The 23,463-nt window shown below is 42.8% G+C and overlaps 1 protein-coding gene across 1 annotated transcript in view; it reads right to left on the reverse strand.

Moving 5' to 3' along the window:
* Spata17 (spermatogenesis associated 17) overlaps nt 1–23,463 on the reverse strand; it is a 182,798-nt gene that overhangs the window by 64,953 nt on the left and 94,382 nt on the right. Inside the window, exons 7-8 of the mRNA XM_052200850.1 lie at nt 13,472–13,678; nt 9,965–10,113 (exon numbers count right to left, since the gene is read on the reverse strand). Coding sequence (XP_052056810.1) covers nt 9,965–10,113; nt 13,472–13,678 — 356 coding nt within the window. The remainder of the gene's footprint in view (nt 1–9,964; nt 10,114–13,471; nt 13,679–23,463) is intronic.

The raw sequence follows: 23,463 nt of genomic DNA on the forward strand, positions 1-23,463 counted from the left end.
TCATGCGTGTGTACAAGCTGGTGTTCTTTACTCAAGGGAGCTGGAGACTGAGGGTAGTTTAGGCTTTTGCCTGCCAGAGTTGATCAAGGAAAGATGAGCCCATAGAAGTCATGGAGCTGGTGACAATTTATTTGTGTGTGTGTGTGTGTGTGTGTGTGTGTGTGTGTGTGCGCGCGCGCGCCAATAGCTTAAAGTAGTGAGACCTGTGGCTTATAATCAACTGGAAACATTTTCCAAACTCATACCCTCTGAGCTGAACTTTTTTGTGATTATGATTCTGATTCTATATACCCCATAAACTATAAAACTATAAACCCCAGGGTGACATAGACGTCCCTAACCCTGACTAAGAACCACTGCCCTAATGCTAAAACAAATTCCATAGCCACGTATTCAGTCTTCTGTAGAGTTTGTCCTCAAGGGGAAGGGCATATTTTCATCACCATGGTGTTAGCCAGCGACTCTACACTGATGATTATTGTATCTCTCCCTGCAGAACTGTGTCTTTCTTCAACACAAGAACAGTGTTTTCCAGTGCACAGTGGGGATACTGAGTAGTCCACAGTAGGAAACTAAAATAGCAAGCAGTGTGCTGCCTAACAAAAGCCTTATCAGCCATCTATGCTTCCTATTTTTTTAAGTTAAGTCCATGACTATTTAATTAGTCATCTGAGTCAGAAGTCATCAAGTCTTTTGATGGCTTTTGTTCTCCTCAATCAGAATCCTGGCTCATGGCATAACGCATAAGGAATGTATCTGCCTTACATGACACATGCTCCTCCAACCCATGCTTGATTCTCGTGTTGATGGGATGTGTCCATTGATTTAATAGGTCTGTGTCCTAAGCACATTATTTGAGTGGGACAGTTTGAGAATTCAAATTAAGCAAAACAAATCCTTTACTACAAGTATGATTGGGAAACCATTAGCTGTGTCTTCTGCAGTCAAACTTCTTCAGATTTTGAGAGCTTTAAAGATAGGGCAGAACTCTAGTGTGCTGTTATCATTTGTTGAAGACAATTTTGTTTCTTCCAAAGAGAAAGTCAACAGGAGATCATAGCTCTCACCTCATGCCAGCAGAATAAAGGGTTCTTTTGTAGACAGACTTTAGAACTTAATTACAGAGGCTTATTATCTATATCCCCAGTGCTATGAGGCGCCAGAACTTAATTAGAAAAATTAAGCTAGAAAAGTGAAGGCAGAACTTGGTGAATTTCTACTGGAAATTAGCTGGAAGAGGCCTAGGCATCCTTGTCACAGAGAGCCGAGGCTTGGCCACTCTCTGAAGCACCCACTAGATAATGTGACTGCGCAAAGACCACCCTCCTCTCAGGCCTGTTTGGCACAGACTGTGCTAACAGGGATAGTTAATTTTGCTTTTAACTTTAAAGGGCTCTGATGAATAATGAATGCTTCATGCTGTGCTATCATATAAAATAATGAGGAGTTACAAATAAGTGTTAAATTGTTGAAGAAACATACAAAATACATAATCCCCATTATCATAATATATAGTAACAGTGGAGAAAGATAGAAATTATAAAGGTGCAGGTGTTTTATTTTACTCACACAAGTAAGTAAGTCATGTGATACATTGTTTCCTCTCCAGTATTCTTTAATGATACATCCCCGGCAGTTCTGATGCATAGGTAGCACATTTTAATGTCTCTTTAAAATGCTGCTATTTTAATCTAGATTTTAACCCTTCCCATAGCATTTTGTCCACACAGTGCCTAGGAAAAGATGCTGGTCTTTAGAAACACTAGAGAGTGTCTAGAAGCAAATATTACAGCATTGACCAGGAATCCCATCCTAAGTTAAGCTTGCAGGATGTGCAAAATTCACATGTTTTGCATGTTTCTTTTCTGTTAGTTTCACAGGCATGCTGGGGGAACACAGGAGTCAGATTGGTGGTTTTCTTTGCTGTTAAGTATTTATAGGATAGTTCCCATTTCTCCTCCTCTCTGAATAATTATTGGAAATTAACAAGTTGAATTTTCCCAATTACTTCTCTGACTCAGGGTAAATATCTAGAATGTATAAAGAACTAGAAACAGCTAGTTGGTGTTTGTTGGTGGTGTGCACATTATCGTTTCAGTTGCCAGGCTTCCCTTTAGCAGCCAAGCTGTCTCTCTAGGCCAGAATGCAGAGTCTGGAAGAAGAATCTGCATATACTTAAACCATGGCTTGCCTACAATGTGCCTGGAATGGAGACAGCTTTCTGAGGAAAAGCCTGCTTGTTACCACATGCTTCAACCCTCCATGCTTTTACCCCAAAGCTACGAAACACTCTTTTGTCCTTATCACCAAAGGATCTCTCAAGTTTAGTTCAGGCTTAGAGTTAATTTCAGCACCCAACCTGGGCCTTCCCTTGATGGAACAACTTTAGGGAAAGATTTTATATATTTTGATACTATTACAAATTACTGTACATTTGGTGACTTAAGTTTGATGAAGGTCAGAAGTCTGAAATGAGTATTATTGAGCTGAAATGCAGGGAGGGCCTAGAAAGCTGCCTTCCTTGTGGAGGCTCCGAGTAGAGTCTTGGTTTGGATCTGGAAGGTCTCTAACAGGCTCGTGGGCTTGGAGGTTTACTCTTGGTGTAACTCTAATCAGGGACGAGAACGATTTGTATAATAAAAATATTTAAGATGCACAAGACAGAAATCAAAGATGACAACAGAGCATGGATGATATCCCATGCTCATGGATTAGGATACTAGTATTATGAAATGACCATCTTACTGAAAGCAATCCACAGATTCAGTGTAAACCCCATCAAAACTCAAACACAGCTCTTTGAAGAAGTTGAAAACCTATCTTGAACTTCTTATGGAAACATAACACACACACACACACACACACACACACACAGAGGACAGTTAAAACAATCCGGAATAATAAAAAGAACTGCAAGTATCTGCATCATCCCAGATTTCAGGTTGTATTAGAGAGACATACTAATGAAAAGAGGATGGCATTGGTAAGAAAACAGACGTGTTGACCAACAGAATCAAAGGGAAGATGCAGACACGTAAGTCCACATGCCTTACTGGATTTTTAACATAGAATCCATAATCCACATGTATGGCTGATAACACCGGATGGCTATGTGTAAAAATTAAAATAGATCCTTACTTATCACTTACACAAGACTCAATTTCAAAAATATCAAGGACCTCAGTGTAAGACTAGATTTCCTTATTCCGAGAGAAGTGAAAGTGGGGACAGGCTTGAGCTCATCAGCAGCAGAAAGGACTTTCTGAACAGGACGCTGACAATACAGGCAACAATTAATAAATAACGCCTTATGAAGCTGAAAAGCCTTTGTACAGAAAGAGAAACCCTCATTGCGACAAAGCTGCAGCCTAAAGAATGGCAAATGATATGATTAGTATCTAAAATATATAAAGAACTAAAAACTCTGAATATCAACAAAACAAACCAGGTAGAGAATTAAAAGGTAGAGAACAGAACTAAAAAAATAGTTCTCAGAACATGAAACAGAAATGGTGAGAATCACTTGAGAAATTGTTCAACACCTTTAGTCTTCAGGGAAATACAAATAAAAATCCTTTGAGATTTAATTTTACCCAGCCAGAATAGCCTCGATCAATAAGATAAATGACAGCTCATCCAGCATGAATGTGGGGCTGCTGGTGAGAGCAGAAACCTCTATGTCCCCTATGGAAGTCAGTGTGGCAGTTCCTCCAGAAGCTGGAAATATCTCCCTCAAGATCCAGCTATACTACTATTGCGTATACGCCCAAAGAACATCCATGTTCACTGCTGCTTCCCAGTCACAATAGCCAGCAATTACAAACATAAATGTCCATCAACTAATGAGTGGATAATCAAAGTGTAGTACTTTTATACAATGGAATAATTTTTCAGCTGTTAAGAAAAATGAAATTATGAAACGTGCAGGTAAATGGATTGAGCCAGAAAAAAAAATCCTGAGTGAGGTAATCAAGGCCTCCCCCCAATAAATATTCCATATTTTCTCTTATGTGTGATGAATTTTCTATATGTTGTTCTTCAAGCTTAATAACTATAGAGATTAGATACCTAGTAAGGACGAGTGGGGAGAGGAGGATCTCCCAAGGAAGAAAAAATAGAATATATCACCACAGAGAGACAAAGAACAGATTAGAATAGGAGGATTAAATAAGGAGATGGATGGGAAAGAAGGGTGAAGGGTAGACGATGGGAGAAACATCTAACACTAAAGGTCACTTGAAAAACAAATAGAGACCAACTGTTGCCGAAGCCTCCTGAGATGTATACATATAGAATAAGTCTAAATTGAGTCAGCAAATAATAGGGGAGACCATGCCCCAAGCTAGGCATATTATGCCACCAAATAAAGCCTTCATTTCCAGGAATGGGCCACATCTTCTTGTTGGCCAAGAGGACCACATGGAGACCAGCAATCATTACAGGCTATTGTCAGGGTTGTTGGTTGCTCTCTGCAACCTGATGATAAGATTCTATTGCAAAAGAGGACACTTTATTATGACATCAAACACAGAGATGTCAAGGTGGCACCCAACTAAAACGTCATTCCTATTGATTAGCCACTACAGTTCTGGGAAGTTCTTTGCACTGTAACCTAAGTAGACATGAAAGCATCAATATCACTCAGCTACAAATTCTGTTACCCACATCAGTAACTTATCTGCAAGAAATAGTGGGTGTGATCGTGGCACAAACGTTACAGGAATAACTAATCACTTTTTAAATTTTTGTGTATGGCTCACCATTCCATGAGATGGAACTCATGCCTAACACTGCTAAAGCAGCCAGGGACCAAAGACACAATCATCAGCCATGGTTGTAGGGGAAAACCAATATCATGTTGTTAAGTGAGCACAGCAACCTCGAATCCTAATGCCACGCTGGTGCAGCCCCAGGGCAGCGCCTCACTCAACCATGTCAGAGATGCAGTACTTGGGAGTCAACACAGAGACCCATGAGTCAGTAATGTATAGAAAGGGAGACTTTGGAACATTCAAAACCCTGTCTTCATGGCTCTGGGAGCTATGCAGAAGAGGTAGAAAGACTGTAAGAGCCAGTCTTCCCCAGTGGATGACTCTGGGGAAACAGTGTCTTCCACACATAACAAGTAAGCTCACAGCACTTAAAACACAAGCACAGGTCCAAGCCAGATGGGATCCCAGCACTGAGAGGTGGACATGAATACAGGCTCCACCCCTGACTAAGAAGCTCTCTGCTTCTAACAAAGAGAGAACTGGTTTCCTGCAATAGTGTCTCATTGGGTGTATCCATCACACTGCAGAGTGGACCCTATGCCCAGGAGTAGTAGTTGGACAACACAAAAGGAATTCAATAGTATTTTGTGAACTTCTTGTATCGTTTTGGCTTTGTGTGGCATTTTTTGTCTTATGGGTTTTCATTTCAATTTTCATTTACGTGCTTTTATGGGAGTTTGGGTTTTTTTTTCTGATTCTTTTTGTTTGTTTGTTGAAAGAGGGAGAGAAAAATAACAAAACTGGGTGGGCAGGGATGTGGGGATGTCTAGGAAGATTTGGGGAAGAGGAAACGTGATCAAAATACATTCTATGAAAAAGTATTGTTCATTTAAAAAGGCCATAGAAAGGTTTTGGGGCAAATAAAACAGCATGGTTGGTTTTCATTAGCAAACTAGGTGGGTAGGATGTGTGGTATTTTTCGCATTTTTGTAGAAATCACTGGCATAGATGTGGTAGCTGAAATCTCTCAGACACAAATCCCAGATTATATTCATGCAAGATTGATGTCTGCCTTCAGCGGAACCCACTACCTTCCAACAATTCTACTGTAATACTCTCCAAAACAGCTTCACTGAACACAGTATTTCTTCATAGATACATCGGCATTGGTATCCAGGACTTGTCCTGTCATTGTGATAAAAATACCCTGGCAGGAGCAGCTACAAGAAAGAAGGATTTGCGGGGGGGGGGGGGGGGGGGAAGGGGGGAGGGGAGGTCATAGTTCTAGGGTATAGTCCATCATGGTGGGGATATCAAGGCAGCAGGCACGTGAGGTAGCTGGTCACTTTGCATAGGCAGTCTGGAAGCAAGAGACAAAGGCTGCCACATAGCTGTCTCTCTCCTGTGTTCCTCTTGGGACCCCAGGCACAGAGTAGTGGGCCGTCCACCTCAGTGCTGGCAAGCTGCCTGAGACCTCACTCTGGTTTTGACACTGCTCTGTTATGAGTTGCAACATGCTTTCTGTCATGATGAAGTTTTTCACTCTTAAACTGTCACACTGTCACAATGATTTAATTAAGGAAAACAAAGACCTTTTTGACTTCTTTCCAAACTGTTTAGAATTAATTTTGTTAACAATGGCACACATGTACACAAACATATTCTGATTGCCCTCCCAACTCCCCTGCCTGTTCAAGCATCTGCATCACCCTCGTCACTATAGGTTCCTTCCCCAGGCTCTTGACTCTGTGCTCTGGAAAGCAGATTCTTGTACTGTTTGTGTACAAGAAATTCTCCATATGTAGGTATCAAATTTATGCATCTCTGTATTGAGTTAAAATGTTTAACTCTTAAATGTTGTGCTAAAATGTTTGATATTGAAAATTATCATTTGTGTTACTGACAAGTTTCACTTAAAAGTTTCATGAGTTTAGCTTGGGATTAAGACAAAATTCCCAATGGTTTTTGAAGTGGCTCTAATACACTTTTGCCACATCATACTATGTATTCATGCAAAGCCATAATGCAATGTCAGCATTGGTGATTTGAAATCAAATGCTGAAGATACTCTGTTTCCTGCACACGCAGACATTCGAGCAAGTTCAATTCTTTATATAAAACAAGTACATCCATCTTATTGAATCCAATTTGCTTTAACCTTTAGTATATAGCAAATTTTACTTAAAATTGAACTAATTTCTTTTTTATTTACTATCAGGTATTTGTATACCTATATACTTATACATCTGGAGACAGATAATTATTTCTTGAGCCTAAAAAGGGATAATGGGTGGTGAGAATTTCTGACGCCTGTAAAATAAAGTCGTGTGTGAAGGCAAGTCTGTATTTGTAACATGACTTCCTCATCTGCTTTGGATAGCTGTTGTGCAGGAGTATGGTGCCTATAGCATATGCAAAGTGTGTGTGTGTGTTTGTGTGTGTGTGTGTGTGAGAGAGAGAGAGAGAGAGAGAGAGAGAGAGAGAGAGAAAGAGAGAGAGGAGAGAGAGAGAGAGAGAAAGAGAGAGAGGAGAGAGAGAGAGGAGAGAGAGAGAGAGAGAGAGAGAGAGAGAGAGAGAGAGAGAGAGAGAGATGTCTATGAGATTGTGTGTGTGCTGGCATGTGCCCCATGCGCATCTTTGCAGATCCAGAAGACAACAGTGCATGTTGTCTCTGCTATGTCTCTTGGGAAAAGGCGCTCTCCCGCTGAACCTGAGACTAGACTACAGCGAACAACCTCAGCGATCCTCCTGTCTGTCCCTCAAAGTGTGCTGTCACGGATACACATGGCTGCCTCTTTGGCGTGTGTGCTGGGATCTGAGCTCTGCTCCCCACTTACACAGCAAATGCTATCATCCGCTAAGCAATCTTTCATGGCCAGACAATTAATTGTTATTTTTATTTAGATACTTCTAAATTCCTAGCTCTCACTACAGCCCTTTAAGGTAACACTCCTATGACAGACAGAGAAATAGAGGCACAGGGTGGTGAGATCACTTTCCTAAGAGTCACAGCAACGCATTGCCAATGAGGGCAAGTCAGAAGAGCAGACTGCACAGAGGGAGTGTCAACATCTGAAGTCACATCATTCTAATTCGTCCTAATAAAATGCAGTGCCATCTCCCTGATAACATGAAAGTAAAGGCACTGCACATCAGCCCACACATGGAGCGTTGCTGCACTGCCCTTGAAATCAGAAAGACCGCCTTTCCTGATTGAGAGACAGATGACTACTGAACAAGCCTTTGTGACTTCTTATGATAATTTGTTAGTGTAGGAAGAGGGCTGTCCACACTTAAGAAATACAAATACATCTTTATGGTAAGTATTAACTTCTTTTTATAATTATCATAAGTAGAGGTGAAAATCCCAGTCTAACATCAATGAAATTTTGGATTATCCACCATATGAAAATGCAAGTGTTTCCAAAGACCCTACAAAGTGGAGCCATGGGCTAACTGCTGAAAGCAACTGCTTAGACATGCGGCTCAGAGCATGCCTGCTCTGAACTGTTCAGTGAGTTCATCTGAGAGGCTTGTTAATCTCAGAACTCCCTTTCAGTATGCTAAGGCTTCAGCAGGGAGGGTCTTGTCATAGTCCACAGAGACGCATGTAACTTACAGGTGCTCTGTGCAGCATCTCCAAGCACTTTCCTTTGGAGATAACACTGACGTTTGATCTTTCAAGGTCAATCAAGAAAATTCTAAAAGAAGGCATCATGGTGCTTTGAAAAGTGCTGACTTTTATATGCGCATCAATAGCATAGCCAACAGCATCAATTATTTTGGTAATTACTCTTCCACTTCATACACTTTGCATTGTTGAAAAAAGAAAGGTAATTCTGAACTGGGCATAGTGGTGCACCTGAAACTGCACAAGGAAGGATGAGGCAAGGTGAGGGCTAGCCTCAGCTAGACAGTGAGTGAGGAGGCCCCATCTCAAAGTAAAAGCAAGCGAATTTTAGGACATACCTCCTTACATATTTTTGACTAAGCTAAATATTTTTGCCTCAATTTGACCAGCATCATCATATGTAATTTCTGAGGTAAATCTATCTATTTTCTTCAAAACTAATGGGCCAAGGTATTTTTTAATTTTGATACATTGGGTTAACTTGATCAGATGCTGAAAGAATCTGCTAAACATGCCACAGGTGGTTTTTTTTTTCCATGATAAATAGTGGCTCTAATATAAACCTAGAAAATTCCATAGGATGCATGATCATTTTATATTTATCTAAGTTTGTAAACATTTTTCCTTTTTAAAATTTGTTTCAAGTTTCTTTACCCTAACAAGTCATGTGTATCTGGCTTGACTGACAAAATGATCGAAAACCCAGTGTGCAGAAGAAATGCCATTCTTGTTTCTTTGTAAACACATTTTAATGCCTTTGCAATTGCTATTGTGTAAGTTACTGCCATGGAATGTACAGTGGTGGTTAGCAGTTATTGTCTATGGCATGCTATGGTATAGATGCTATTATGTAGGAGTTTATACTAGTAATTTATATCACACTAAATTATTACACTATAATTAAAATCACCTGTATTATTACCGTAATCATTTAGTACACAGCACACTAAAATACTGTGTGCTGCATGCAATAATGATGGCAGAGACAGTCAAGGCTAATGACTGTAACAACAACAAGGCCGGTGTAGATTTACAATGGTCCGGTATGAGTTGCCAAAGTACCATAAGAGAAAGGAAGCAGGAAGAGAAGGATGTTACCTGATAGGACCCATGTCACCAACGCCACTGAGTGATTTAACACTACCTCTGCTGATGGGCTAGCCTCCATGCCTGCTTTCATGCTGCTCAATTATGAACTAAGCTCTTTCATTGGACCTGATTTTAAAAGCCTTTTCCCATTGTTGTGTTCAAGTGCAACTAGCTCACAGAAGATGTTTGTTTTACTGTATGTTATTTTGAAAGCATCACAAATAAATGTGTGTTCACTAAACACAAATATTTTATCCTCAGTCATGCAGAGTTGCCATTATCCTCTGAGAGTGCCACTGGTATTCCTCTCTGAGGGGAGTGGTCTGTGGATTTGTGTTTGGCCTGAGAGTGGTGCACATACATTCTTAACATCATTATTGCATTCATTCACAACATTGCCTACTGTAAAATGATTGCCTCTAAATAAGGAGAGAGTGAGTTTTACCTTTCTGCACAAGAAAAAACATCCTCTATAATACTGAGTAACAGGGAGTCTTGGAGAATTTGAAACGCGGCTCAGCCAAGCACTCACATCTTGTCCTGCACGTTGCGCACCCGTTCCTCTTGCTTGAACGCCTCTCTGGCCACAAGAAGGTGGTCAATGGGTTCTGCCACCCTCAGGGTGGGCTCCAAAGGCTTGTAACGCTGTTCCAAGACTTCACCGATGTCTCGGAAGGGTCCCTTAAAAGACAGGAGGACAGAGGGCTCACTACGGAAGACAGGAGGACAGAGGGCTCACTATGGTAGACAGGAGGACAGAGGGCTCACTACGGAAGACAGGAGGACAGAGGGCTCACTACGGAAGACAGGAGGACAGAGGGCTCACTATGGAAGACAGGAGGACAGAGGGCTCACTATGGAAGACAGGAGGACAGAGGGCTCACTATGGTAGAGTCCCAGACAGGGTGACAACTGTGGCGCTGAACTTCTACACAATATAACGAGCTTACTTAACTATTTTTAAAACACCATTTTTTCCTCAGAACTAAAACAAGCAAATAAAAACAAGGGTGTTGGGGACCCACACCTTTAATCCCAGCAATTCTCTGAGTTCAAGCTCAGCTGGTCTCCCGAGCAAGTTCCAAGACAGCCAAGGCTACACAGAGAAACCATGCATTGAAAGAAACACAACAAACAAATAAAAAAACCACTTATCTTCTGAAACTGTTCTCTCTCATGAAAGTGATTGTATTAAAACTCTTTAAGACTTTGCAGGTGTTCCCTACCATGTCAAGATTTTCGTGTCTGGGCTAGCCAAACCCACAGGCCCAGGTGGCTTTACCCTGTAACATTACAGGCTCATTGTCTCTAATACAACGAAAGTGTGTACCTTTTTTAAAGATAGTAAAGCCATGAAAAGATCATGAGCATTAATTTTGCAAAGGTTCTCTTATGCATTAAATAAAAACCTTTACAGGAATGTGGAGAGAACATCTTGTGTATTGCACAGATGTGTCACCTGTACATTAAAAAGCCTTTGGCCTGCAGCTTAGGTGGGAAATAGAAGGTGAGCTATCAGGGAGAGATATCAGGTGGGATATCTGGAAAGAAGGACGTGGAGAGAGTCACTGGGAAGATGTGAGGAGACAGACCCATGGCACCTGAGCACAGACACCCAGTCACGTGGCAGAACGTGGGGGAAGAACCGGGGCCTAACTTCATCATGGGGGTGCTGACGCTTGTGTTTGTTGTTTGGTTTCCTAAGCATGCATGCCACACTGCTAATTCTTATTTTATCTGAATTCTGAGCCTCGGGGTCTCTAGGACAAAGAGCACAGTCTTTCAGGGACTGAGAGAGTCCACAGAAGAGCCTGTGCTGAGTCCCAGCAGAGCCAGCACAGACCGAGTGCACTGGGCAGCATCATGACCAGCACAGACCAGCCAGAGGCAGCTCAGGCATTTGCTGTGTCGTTTGGGACTCACTGTTTGCTATTTTTCTTTTAAACCACTGCGTTGGAAGGGAATAATACAAAATGGACAAAGATTTCTTATCTCATTCCTTATTCTTAAAATTGTCTCTTTTAGATGGGTTATTACTAAGAAGACACAGCTGGAGCGTCTGCGCGCAGCGAGTGAAGACTGTGGACTAATAAAAAGGAATGATTCACGCCTCATTTACGTTCACTTATGTTTTACATTAATAGAAACCAATAATAGGAACCAGTTACCATAAAAGTCATGGACCGTAAATAACACAAATGGCAGATCAGTAGCATCTAGTACTTTCTACAGCCGGACAGGAGGATTGCTATATTTGAAAATAGTTAATGGATTTGTATTGGAGGTTTGCTTTTTAAAGATATACAATCACGATTCCAATGTGCTATGAAGAAGCCAAAAGTCTTAAATTGGACCCTTTAGTTCTTTGAGAAGTTCAATGGTTTAAATAATTGGTATTTGGTGTATAACAGGTGCCAGTCACTCTCCACAGAGAATGTTTTCACTGTGTGTACGGCAGAATAAGACTGTAACTTGGGGTTCCTTTTAGTATGTATAGTGTAATACTCACTGTGGCAATAAAAACAGAATACAGCTCAAGAGCAGCAGGAAGGCTTATTTGTTTTACAAAGAGAATTGAAAGGGCTTCTGGATGATAGAAACATCAAAGAAATAAAAGTTCAGAAGTTGAGATTGTGACAAGTTCAGCCTCCACGTGGAGTAATGGTTTCTTCAGCAGAAGCCTTAAATCTCTGTTGGGATGCAAACATACACACACATACACACCTACCTACCTCAATCTCCCTTATCTCCCTATATGTGTGGAATTCACTAGAATTCAGAGGAATCTTGTCTAAGTAACAAAGAATAAAAATAAGCGCCTCTTCTGGGTACTTGATCTGAGAGCTTCTTGCCACCACGTCAGTCTCCCTCCCCTGCCCCCATCTTCAGTCTCAACCAGCTTTCTGCCTTTGAATTCAGTGGTGCACCTCTTTCCTTAGTACACCTGACATCTGCAGGTGCTTTTTACCACTTTTAAGATCTCAGGCATATCCTGTTCCACCCATTCCTCAAGTGACACAGGTTACTACACATGGCAGTAACTTCAAATTGTCATCACTTCTAACAACCAACGTTGCATGTGTGCCCTCTCTCCAAGTCTACCCTGCGACCCAGGAGGCATTTGCCACCCAGCTATCACAGTAAACAGGCAGGCTTCCCTGCCTGTGCTGAGAATCTCTGGAGTGTCCCCAGTTCTCAAACTGGCACTTCTTAAATGATTCAAATGCAAGTGCCATTTACAATGGCACATAAACTGTGTGTCTCATTTGAGGACAGGCTATGTCACGTCATCGGGATAGCACATAAACATATCTCTAGCAATAATAGATTATAACTGTTGCACCACAACCATAATTCTTATAAAATAGTCCAGTATCTCAACAACAATGCATGTTTTAAATCCATGTTCAGTATAATGTCCAGTACCAGGAGAACACTTGCTAACTTCTCTGGCAACCACTTCAAAGTGACATGTTTCTTAATTAAAGTTATCTTTATGAGAAAAAAATTACTCTCAAAAACAAAGCATTGTTAATAATACAACACCATGGCAAGAGTAAAAACGCTTCCCACAGTATGGGAGAAAACACTTGGACACTGTTGACTTCCTAGTGTGTAGTCAAAAACATGCTAGTAGGCCCGAGAGGTTCTTTTGAATGTAGGTAACATAAACGTGACCATAGCTTTTGAGCCATGATTGAATAAACAGTTGAGCGCATACAAGCACATTCACACACATATATGTGATGGAATCAAAAGGAATGTTATTCTGACAGACTCTAACTGGCCCTAGGGACACTGTGATAAGTGAAACAGGCCATGGCAGGATGTTGGAAAAGACAACTAGTGCTCTGAAGAGGCTGAGGTGGCCAAGATAGAGTTTCTATGTGGAGACGGCCAACAGCATTAGCTACCCTGATGCTACAAAAATGGGCAGTGCATGGGTGTTTTGGGTGACGTTAACAAATGTCACAATATGCACACTTGACCACAGCCAGAGTTGAGGGCAGTGAGGACAGAACACAGGGCTGTTCCGTACCTGACACCGCTTCCTGTCGATAGGCGGCAGGCTGGCCGACTGGGGGAAGGAGCGGGCACTGGTGCACGCCAGCCAGCCGCTGAGGCTACGGGAGGTCTTGCTCCTTACTGCAGTGCCCTTCTGGTGACCCAAAGGCTTTGCCTTCTGCAACCGAAGCTCCCAAGGGTCAGGATGATCTCGGAAAGGTGAATTGTACACACCTGAAATCTGAAGAACACATTTCTTTAATATACAGACGAAATTAAATTTTTATCCATTTGAGAAATTTGGTGCTTAATCAGGCACCAGAGGTGAACTTAGAAAACTTTGTATCTGATTTAGACCAAAAAAAAAAAATTGCAGAGTAAATGTGTTTGAAAACTCAAGTCAGGAGTACTATTCAGCCATTAGAAACAATGAATTCATGAAATTCTTAGACAAATGGATGGAGCTTCAGAACATCATACTAAGTGAGGTAACACAATCTCAAAAGATCAATCATGGTATGCACTCACTAATAAGTGGATATTAGCCTAGAAACCTGGAATACCCAAAACATAATCCACACATCAAATGAGGCACAAGAAGAATGGAAGAGTGGCCCCTGGTTCTGGAAAGACTCAGTGCAGCAGTATAGGGCAATACCAGAACAGGGAAGCGGGAAGGAGTAGATGGGGGAACAGGGGGAGGGAAGAGGGCTTATGGGACTTTCGGGGAGTGGGGAGCCAGAAAAGGGGAAATCATTTGAAATGTAAATAAAGAATATACCAAATTAAAAAAATAAAAGAAAACTCAAGTCAGAAATTGTATTTGAGAAAAATAATAGAGATCTTTAGTCATCCAATTGTATTCCTGACAGATATGACGTGTTTTAAACTGCATGAGTAAGCCATACCTTCAATTACATAAAGATCTAATGTGTCAGAAAACCATTCCTTCATTTCCATAAAGGCAAGTGGGCTATTTGAGAAAATTTAGGGTATTAATTATATATGCAGCAAATACTTGATTATTTGAATTGCTGATCATTATACACCCAACGGGCATATTTTTTTTTTCAACACAATGTTTTACTGAGTTTGTGGGAATTTGACGTCATACAGCCATATATCACATTGGGTTTCCAGCCTTTCAAAAGCTGCCCTTGCCAGCCTTGTGACCAACCCCCCAACAAAACAAAAATTAAAATAAAAATAAAGATGTCAAAATTGTGTTATTCATATACTCAATGCAGCCAAGTCAAACTCTCAGTTCCCTGCCCCTTAAAAGGAACGGGGTCCTCCCTTCCCAAGCCTCTGCCAGAAGGCATCAGCTGTGGAGAGCTAAGCTTCAGCATCTTTATCAGACTTTAAGGACCCGAGGAGCTGAAGGGGTTTGCAGTGCCACAGGAGGAACAACAATATGAGCCACCCAGTACTCCCAGAGCTCCCAGGGTCAGAACCATCAACCTAAAGGGATAATACACATGATGTTACCCATGGCTCCAAATGCATAGATAACAGAGAATGGCATTGTTGGATATCAAAGAGAGGCGAGGCTCCTGGTCCTGGAAAGGCTCAGGGGTATACCAGGACAGAGAAACGATGGGGTTGATTGGGGAACAGGGGAGGGGAGATGGCTTCTGGGACTTTGGGGGGGGGCAAGAAAGGAGGAATCATTTGAAATGTAAATAAAGAATATATCTAATAAAAAAAGAGTTCTCTTTGCTGGTTTCCTCTTCAGGCTGTTGCTTTGGGAGGTGGGGGTGGGGTTGTCACGGAAGCCTCTCGTGTCTCTCTTTCCCACCTGTGCATCTGTGGTCATCAAGACCACTGCTAAAGTAGCTTCCTTGCTTGTTACAGTCAGCAGGAGCAGGGAACGTGGGCTTCCACAGGGTTTCTGTCAACAGTACAAACCACTAAGATGGCTTCCTCCTGCAGTAGGAAAATGGAGCCAAACAAGGTCCTCAGAGGGCTTCAGGTGGCTGCACAGGCCATTCATATCAGTATGGCGTTAGGTGGTAACATGGGCCATGGAAATAAATCAGTAAGGGCCCAGACAGTTGTATGGCAACATCAATGTGGCTTTAGGCAGCAGCATGAACAAAGGACATCCGCATGGCCTTGGGTGTCAACATGGGCCACAGACATCAACCAGGCCCTCTGCTGCATCAGGGCCATGGGCCTCAACAGCTGCATAAAACACGGACATCAACACAGCCTCAGGTGACAGGACATGCTATTCACATCAACATGGACCCCTGAGGCAGCAAAGTCCAAAGACATGACCAAGGCTTCAGTCAGTGGTACAGACCACTTACTTCTACATTGCGCTCTGGTTTTATTATGGCCTGGGGCAGCTGCGTGGGTCACAGACACAAACATAGCTTCTTGTGGTATCACAGGCCATGGTGGTCTTTTGAGGAGATTCCATCCAGAAAGTGAACCATTTCTATCTCGGGAATCCATCATTGCTAGAGTCAGGGTGATGCTGCAGCCTGGTAGCTAGCATGTTGGGGCCTGAGTCTGGATCCGCATGAACTTCGACCCCACTGGGCCATGACACATCCCCCAGCAATGCTCAGCCTTCTCTGACACCTGCCTTCAGCTCCCCTGCATGCACAGCGCTTGTGCAGCTTCCTACCCTATCATGCATGCATTCCTTGAAGTGGTGCCCACCCCACACAGGGTGGGGCAGGGCGGCTGGGATGGCTCCTGTCTCACACTCCGTATGAGAAAATGGCATCTATTTTAAGTCCTGCACTTGGCTAACCACTCTGATTTCACGCCCATATGGGATACTGTTTATCACTCCAAATCTGTGCACTTCATGTCACATCAGGTGCCTTGCTTCTGCAGCGTCATGCTGCCCTCGACACTCTGTGGCTGATTCCGTCGCGCACTGCATCAGAATAGCAGAGACTTAGCACAGCATCTGCCTTGTTATATGGGCTCCACAGATGCGTGTGCGAGAAACGTGAAATCCAAGTGTAGCAGATGTCCATTTTCTATAAACCTCATGGTATTTGAGTCACAGACTGAAGAGTACACTACTTTGATCTAACTGTATTTGGTGATATTTGATTTCCAGAGATTCATAATCAAAATACATATGCATACCTATACATGCATATGCATAAATATCCTTCATGCAAATTCACATTTGTAGGGAAAAGTTAAGATTTCCAGGATGAAATGATTGGTGGCTCTGTAGACACTGAACTATATAAAGGATGTATTAAACATTTCTGTTACTCCTGAAAGAAACAGACTTTTCTTTTATGCTATAATTAACCCGTAGACATTCCTGATTATATGCTATCTCAGAGTCCCTGGTAAAATTAGCTAGGACAAGTGTCTTGGAAAAACTATCCAAGAAGGCTGGGGAGATGGTTCGATGGTTCTCTTCCAGAGAACCCCAGTTCAATACCCTGTACCCACACAGCAGCTCACAGATGTCTGTAACTCCTGCTCCTGGGGACCTGACACCTACACACAGACACAGGCAGGGAAAACATCAATTCAACGCACATAAACAAATATTTAAAAAAGAAAAGAAAAACTGTCTAAGAAAAGCTTGACATTTCAGGCCAACCCTTCAGCCAGTGGTGATCTCTATGTTACACCCACCACAGTCTTGCCCCCAGTTCTTCCTTACTGATTTGGAGGTGCCACTCAGCTCCCCCATTTATCCATCGCAGAACTTGCAATTTTACAGTGATTCCCAGCAACCATAGTCATGTTGGGTGTTCTGGAAACCTCAGGATACAATATATATAGCAAACAATCTGTAAATGAATCTAGACACTCACCTGAGGCAGCGTCACACCAGTCAGAAAGGTGATCACATGCCGCTGGTACACCCTAGCTTTCCAGAGCAGAAAGACGCAGGAGCGCAGACTTGAGGCCACAGGGACTGGTAGGTGTGGCCCCTTTTGTCTAACATGTTGTTTTCATTTTTTTTCCTAAAACGATGATGCTAAGGCCTACTTGAGTTAAATTTAACATTTTCTACTTTCCATTAAGGACTAAAATTTATTGTACATAAAATAAAATTAACACAGAAACACTTTATGTCTAAAATTATCTTCTTTTTTAGATTTTATTTATTTATTTTATATATACAATGAGTACACTGTAGTTGTCTTTCAGACACACTAGAAGAGGGCTTCAGATCCCACCATGTGGTTGCTGGCAATTGAACTCAGGACCTCTGGAAGAACAGTCAGTGTTCTTAACTTCTGAGCCACATCTCCAGCCCTAAATCTATTCCTTAATATGAGTGATACTGTGTTTTAGAATGAGTAAAAGTTCTATTTTTTAAGTTAAAAAAGTACTCTTGCTATTCTAGAAACACAAAGTACATAGACACACGAATAAGGCGAATAAACAGGCGCGCGCGCGTTTCTCCGTAATGGCTTCAGCAGCCTCTCAGTCTAGGGGGAAGTCTTCAGAAAGTTCTTAGGTGCTTTTCTAGATCAAAAACATACTGAAGACAAGAAGGAACAACCAATGCTAGATTAAAAGGATGATCTCGACAAAAAGTAACTACATCATATGCTCTCTGCAAAAGATACAAGATAAATTTACGTTAGTGAGAATCTAATCGGAAATCTGTTAATTTATTGCCCAAATTTCCACCACGTTATAGATGAAGTTGTGAGATTCATACAACTTAGTTAAAGGTTGTAATTTACCATTTAAAATCTCCATTGGCCTGAGTAACTGCTGGCGTCTGTATTAACTTTGCCCATTAGGACTCCTGATCTCCCCCTGCCTTCGCACTCTCCTGTATATATAGGCAAGATGGGAGATGCAAATAGACTGAGAAACATGATAGCTTTCTTAAATTATACTTTGCAACTATATAGAGACCTCCTCATGTGGATTCTCTTTGCAATTTAAATCAAATATAGATAGAAAATACATTTTAATTGAATTTCAAATGTATCATTTAAAATCTTCAAGGTGTCAGTATTTTAGAAATTAATATATTAGCTAACTTACTTCAGTAAAAGCAGTCTGCCCCCGATTCCTCACTGCAAGCGAATATCCTGCTTATTGCTAGATATCCATCTAGTTATTGTTTCTTTAAGAAAAACTTATAAATGTATGATTGTCTTGACTGCCACATTCCACAATCTACCTGGTTAAGAAGAATGTCTTGCTGTGAGTCACAAAAGCCCTAGCCACCGCACCCCCAGGTTCGGTGGCATAGTTTCTACTTTCCCCATTTTTCATAGGATGGAAGGGCCACTGCCACGCTAGCTTTGGGGACTTCATTTTCAGCAATAATTTCCTAGAGTGACCAACACTATGGGGAAATCTGTGCTAACTGTTTGAAAAAGGAGAAAGAAAAAGAAAAAGCCTACACCTGAGTTATTTGCAGTACTGTCATGCTAACATTCAACTCAATAAGACCCGGAGCTCTCAGGGGGGGACTCTGCTAATAGCTTCCCACTGACCTCCTTGCAGCAGGCTGGGATGCTGACTGGTGGCCCAGTGGTGAACAGCGCAAATGGGGTGTGAAAGCTGATTTTTTTTAAAGGCTATGGTTCTGACTGGTCACAAAAGAAAAAAAAAGGCAATGAGTTATATAATAGATATATTTTTTTCCTGAATTCCCCCCCTTCAGACCGTCCATCATGGGAACTTAAGCATGACCTAGAATATTAATTATGTCAGGCTGAGCAATGAGCAAATGTACCATTTGTTACCCAGTCACCCTTAGCCTTACATTAATATTTTGAACTATTCCATATTTCTAACAATCTATCTGCAGGCTTTTTTTCTCCTCAGTTTTTATTCTTATGTTTAAGTGCTAGATGGGAAAATATTTAAAGGTGCAACTGATTGGAAAGCAAAGGAAGCGTTTGCTTCCAGGAGTGCCAGGTGTGCTGTCTGGGCTGTGTGTGGGGGCAGCTCCCCTTCACAGACCTTTGTCTCTGTGTGCCTGAGGGGTGCTGCAGCCTCACTCATCCTTGTTTCTTTGTCATTGAGCTTTCCTCTCAGAGCTCATTTCTGTGAACGGAGGAGACTGAACCTGGACATGAACACCCCAGATTCCCATTGCAGTCATTCCTGAGCCTGTGTCAGGCTTCACCATATGAGAGCGTCATTTGCTGAGACTTGAGAGAGCAGAGGTGAAGAGGCTAGCTCGGATCTGGAAGTGAACCAAGGTGAACAGGCTAGCTCAAACACTTTACCTTTTCCTTTTTTTATTTTTGAAACTGCAGTCAAGAAGTCACTTAGCAAAGAGAAGTTACAGACTGCCACAAAAAGAGACAAAATCTAAAACCATTCTCAGGTCTCTTGATTTAAAATCTATGAACACCATTGAGTGGTACACATTTCTCAAAGGAGGCCTACCTAAAATATGCTTCTCTACTGAATTTTAAGCAGATGCAGTTTGAAAGAAACCATGAGCAGAACACAGTAGCAGGCAGAGTTTTGGCGACTGGGAACGTAAGGGCAGGTCTGAGAAGTGAGGGAGAATTTGCCATGGACGACCACCTTCCAATGATGGCAACACACCCCATCATAGCTGGCAGCACACTTGTGCTAGGGATTTACAATAACCCCACTCAGCAAGGACTCGCCCTGCTCTTAGGAGAATGCTGCTGCAGATGCTGCAGCCCTGGGTGCAGGAGTCTACTGCAGACCTGCTTGTTCTTGCTGAGGACCTGGAGGAAGCATGGCCATTTCTCAGCAACCGGATTCCTCTTGCAGCCCAGGCTGAACTCATCACTCGGCCCTCACTAAGGTACATGTGATATGAATATACTGACATAAAGCAAATAAAAAATACACAAAAGCTAACCGTTATTATTAATTAACCACACATGCTTGTGTTATTACTGTGGTTAAGAAATGCAGGGCCTGGGTAGTCTTAATAGCTACTCTGTCTTATTATTTAAAAGCACATTAGCTTAAAACTGAGGAACCCGACATACTTCCCACAGCCTCGTTTTGTGGCCCCTTGTCACTTTGCCTCTGAGCTGTAGCCCTTGTCTATCACATGCCAGGTGCTGGGTTCCATTCTTACCCCTGCCATCAGAACATACTGAATGGAAGGGAAGGGAAGGGAAGGGGTGGGGAGGGGAGGGGAGGGGAAGAAAGGGGAGGGGAGGGAAGGGGAGGGAGAGGAGGGGAGGGGAAGGGAAGGCAGGGGAGGGGAAGGGAAGGCAAGGGAAGGGAAGGGAAGGCAAGGGAAGGGAAGGGAAGGCAAGGAAAGAGGAAAGTGAGGAAAGAGGAAAGCGAGTTCTTAAAAGTTTCATTCTAAGTGTAGTACAGGCCTGTTAGAGCAGCCCTGAGGCATGAGCACGCCCGATTCTGAGATCTCAGACCTGGCCCAGGAGCACGCAGGGCGCATGTGGCTGGGGCGCTTACTTGCTGGCTATTCTTCCAGAGGAACCCAGGAGTGCAGGACAACTGCATCCAGCCCTGACTCTCTAGAAGATTCCAGCCCTTCCCCCGCCCCAGGATTCCTCTTGCTAGGAGGAGACCCCAGCATTCCCTGGGGCTCTGCTTGTCCTGAGATCACTAGGACCCTCGGAGCTTTGGTCAGGGGAAGGAGAGGTACAAAGGAATGCCCCTAGATACTGGGGTGTGCCTGTTTTATTGTGGAGGAATTTTTGTTTTTTTTCAAGTATTTCTAAAAGGAGAAGAAACAAAGATTTAGTATTAGTCTACTCATATATGATCAGAGAGAAATATTTTAAATAGCTGTCTTAAGTAAAAAACCAACAACATGCACTTTCAGAAGTGAATTTGCTATTCTCATCAATATTATACATTAAAGCATTTCCTGTCAAATGTGGATTAGAAGAAAGTAACTTAAATACAATATTCCCTAATGATAATTAAAAACAATGACTATAGAATCCCTACCAACTTGCTCAATCTAAGATATGCACAGAGATGGCAAAAGCCACGAGGCTATTCTTAGAAGAAAGAGGTTAAAACTCAAGACTTGGCATGATTGGCTGTGACATAACTGGCTGACAGTGGGTATCTCACAGTGCCTGTTGTCAAAGACACGGGACACGCTATGGAACTCAATCGCTGAGGCAAAAATCTCCCAATTTGTTCTAAGGCTAGAGAAAATTTTGTAATAAAAATGGAAGAAAGATACTGAGATCAAGAGAATAACTGAAGGAGAGAGGAAGGGAAAGATATGAGGGCACAGTCAGGGGACATCAGGTTGCCCAGGGCACAGACAGGGGACATCAGACTAGCCCAGGGCACAGACAGGGGAAATCAAGCTAGCCCAGGACACAGACAGGGGACATCAGGCTAGCCCAGGGCACAGACAGGGGACATCAGGCTGGCCAGGGCACAGACAGGGGACATCAGGCTGGCCAGGACACAGTCAGGAGACATCAGGCTGTCCAGGGCACAGACAGAGGACATCAGGCTAGCCTAGGACACAGACAGGGGACATCAGGCTGGCCAGGGCACAGACAGGGGACATCAGGCTGGCCAGGACACAGACAGGGGACATCAGGCTGGCCAGAGCACAGTCAGGGGACATCAGGATGACCAGGGCACAGTCAGGGGACATTAGGACGGCTAGGGCACAGTCAAGGGACATCAGGACGGCAAGGGCACAGTCATAGGACATCAGGATGACCAGGGCATAGTCAGAGGACATAAGACTGGCCAGGGCACAGACAGGGGACATCAATCTGGTCATTGTGGCACAAGGATATTGCCAAAAATGATCTTTGGGATGTTGAGAATTTGAGTTGAATTCTGCTATAATTTTGAAATTTCTTGATTCTCCTATCTCCTTTAAAAGATAAACTTAGGAGAAAGCCAAAAGCGACCATGAACATGCTGGCAAAAACTACCGTCCAAAGGGAAATCACAGACAGATGGGAGGCAGATACAGGAGAAAACTAGGAAGTGTGCAGACAAGTTAGCCTGGCCAACAACAAAGAAACTCTTCTTCAGACAGAGTGGGAGGTGAGGGCAGATACCCAAGGCTTCCTCTGACTTCAAAATGCAGCACGTTTGCATATGTATATCACACACACACACACATACACACACATACACACACACATATACACACACATACACACACATATACACACACACACACATACACATACACACATACACACACACACACACATACACACACATACATACATACACACACACACACACACACACACACACAGAGCGATAGCCATGGAAGAGGCCAAGTTACTCATAAGAACTAAACCGAGGTATGTCATAAATGTGAGAATTCCGTTCCACATTCATCCAGTTCCACACCAGGAATTCCAAAAGAATGCTGTGGTAGGACACATGAGCGGTGTCAGTAGCGAGAGGAAGTTTGAAGCGGTGCTCAGACAGCAAGGAAGAAGGCCTCTACGAGGCTCGTTGGGAGACTGAGTCTGCCTGAGGAAAGAATGTCTGATATGTCAAGACAAATTTCAAAACAGAACAAAACAAAAAAAAGCAAAACTGGAGCAGAATGTCCAAGAGGTATGGACACCTGTAAGAGGTGTGGCATGTCTGTACTGTGAATGGTGAGTGAGAATGTGCGAAAGGATCAGGGAAACATCTGAAGTGTGATGGCTGTGAATCTTCCTCAGGCTTACCCACTGGCATTGCGCCGTGTGAGGGCGCGTCACTACCAGGCCTAGGTGCTGTGTGCTCAGAATAAAATCTCACAGTGCAGCGCGGCCAAGCACGACTGGAAACAGCCTGAGCTTGTGCGTGTTAGGTTTTGGGTTAACTTTTGGTCACTGCTGCCTTTTGTTGGTCCCCATGTTCAGTTAAGGTAGCCAGCATGGTTCAGAGACCTGTGCTGATGAACCACGGCTGGAAAGAGCCAGGATGTCCAGCATGAAGGAAGGAAGGCAGACAGGAAGAGGAAGAGTGGGGAGGAAGGCAGGAATTGATGGATGAGAGATGGAGGAAGACAGGAAGAGAAGGAGGGAGAAAAGAAGAGAAAGAAACTAGAAAAGATATTTAAGTATTGAGGGGAAAGTAATCACTGGCCAGAGTTCACCTTGTCAG

The sequence above is a fragment of the Apodemus sylvaticus genome, chromosome 12, assembly GCF_947179515.1.
Source record: "Apodemus sylvaticus chromosome 12, mApoSyl1.1, whole genome shotgun sequence".
NCBI classification, from domain to species: Eukaryota; Metazoa; Chordata; class Mammalia; order Rodentia; family Muridae; genus Apodemus; species Apodemus sylvaticus.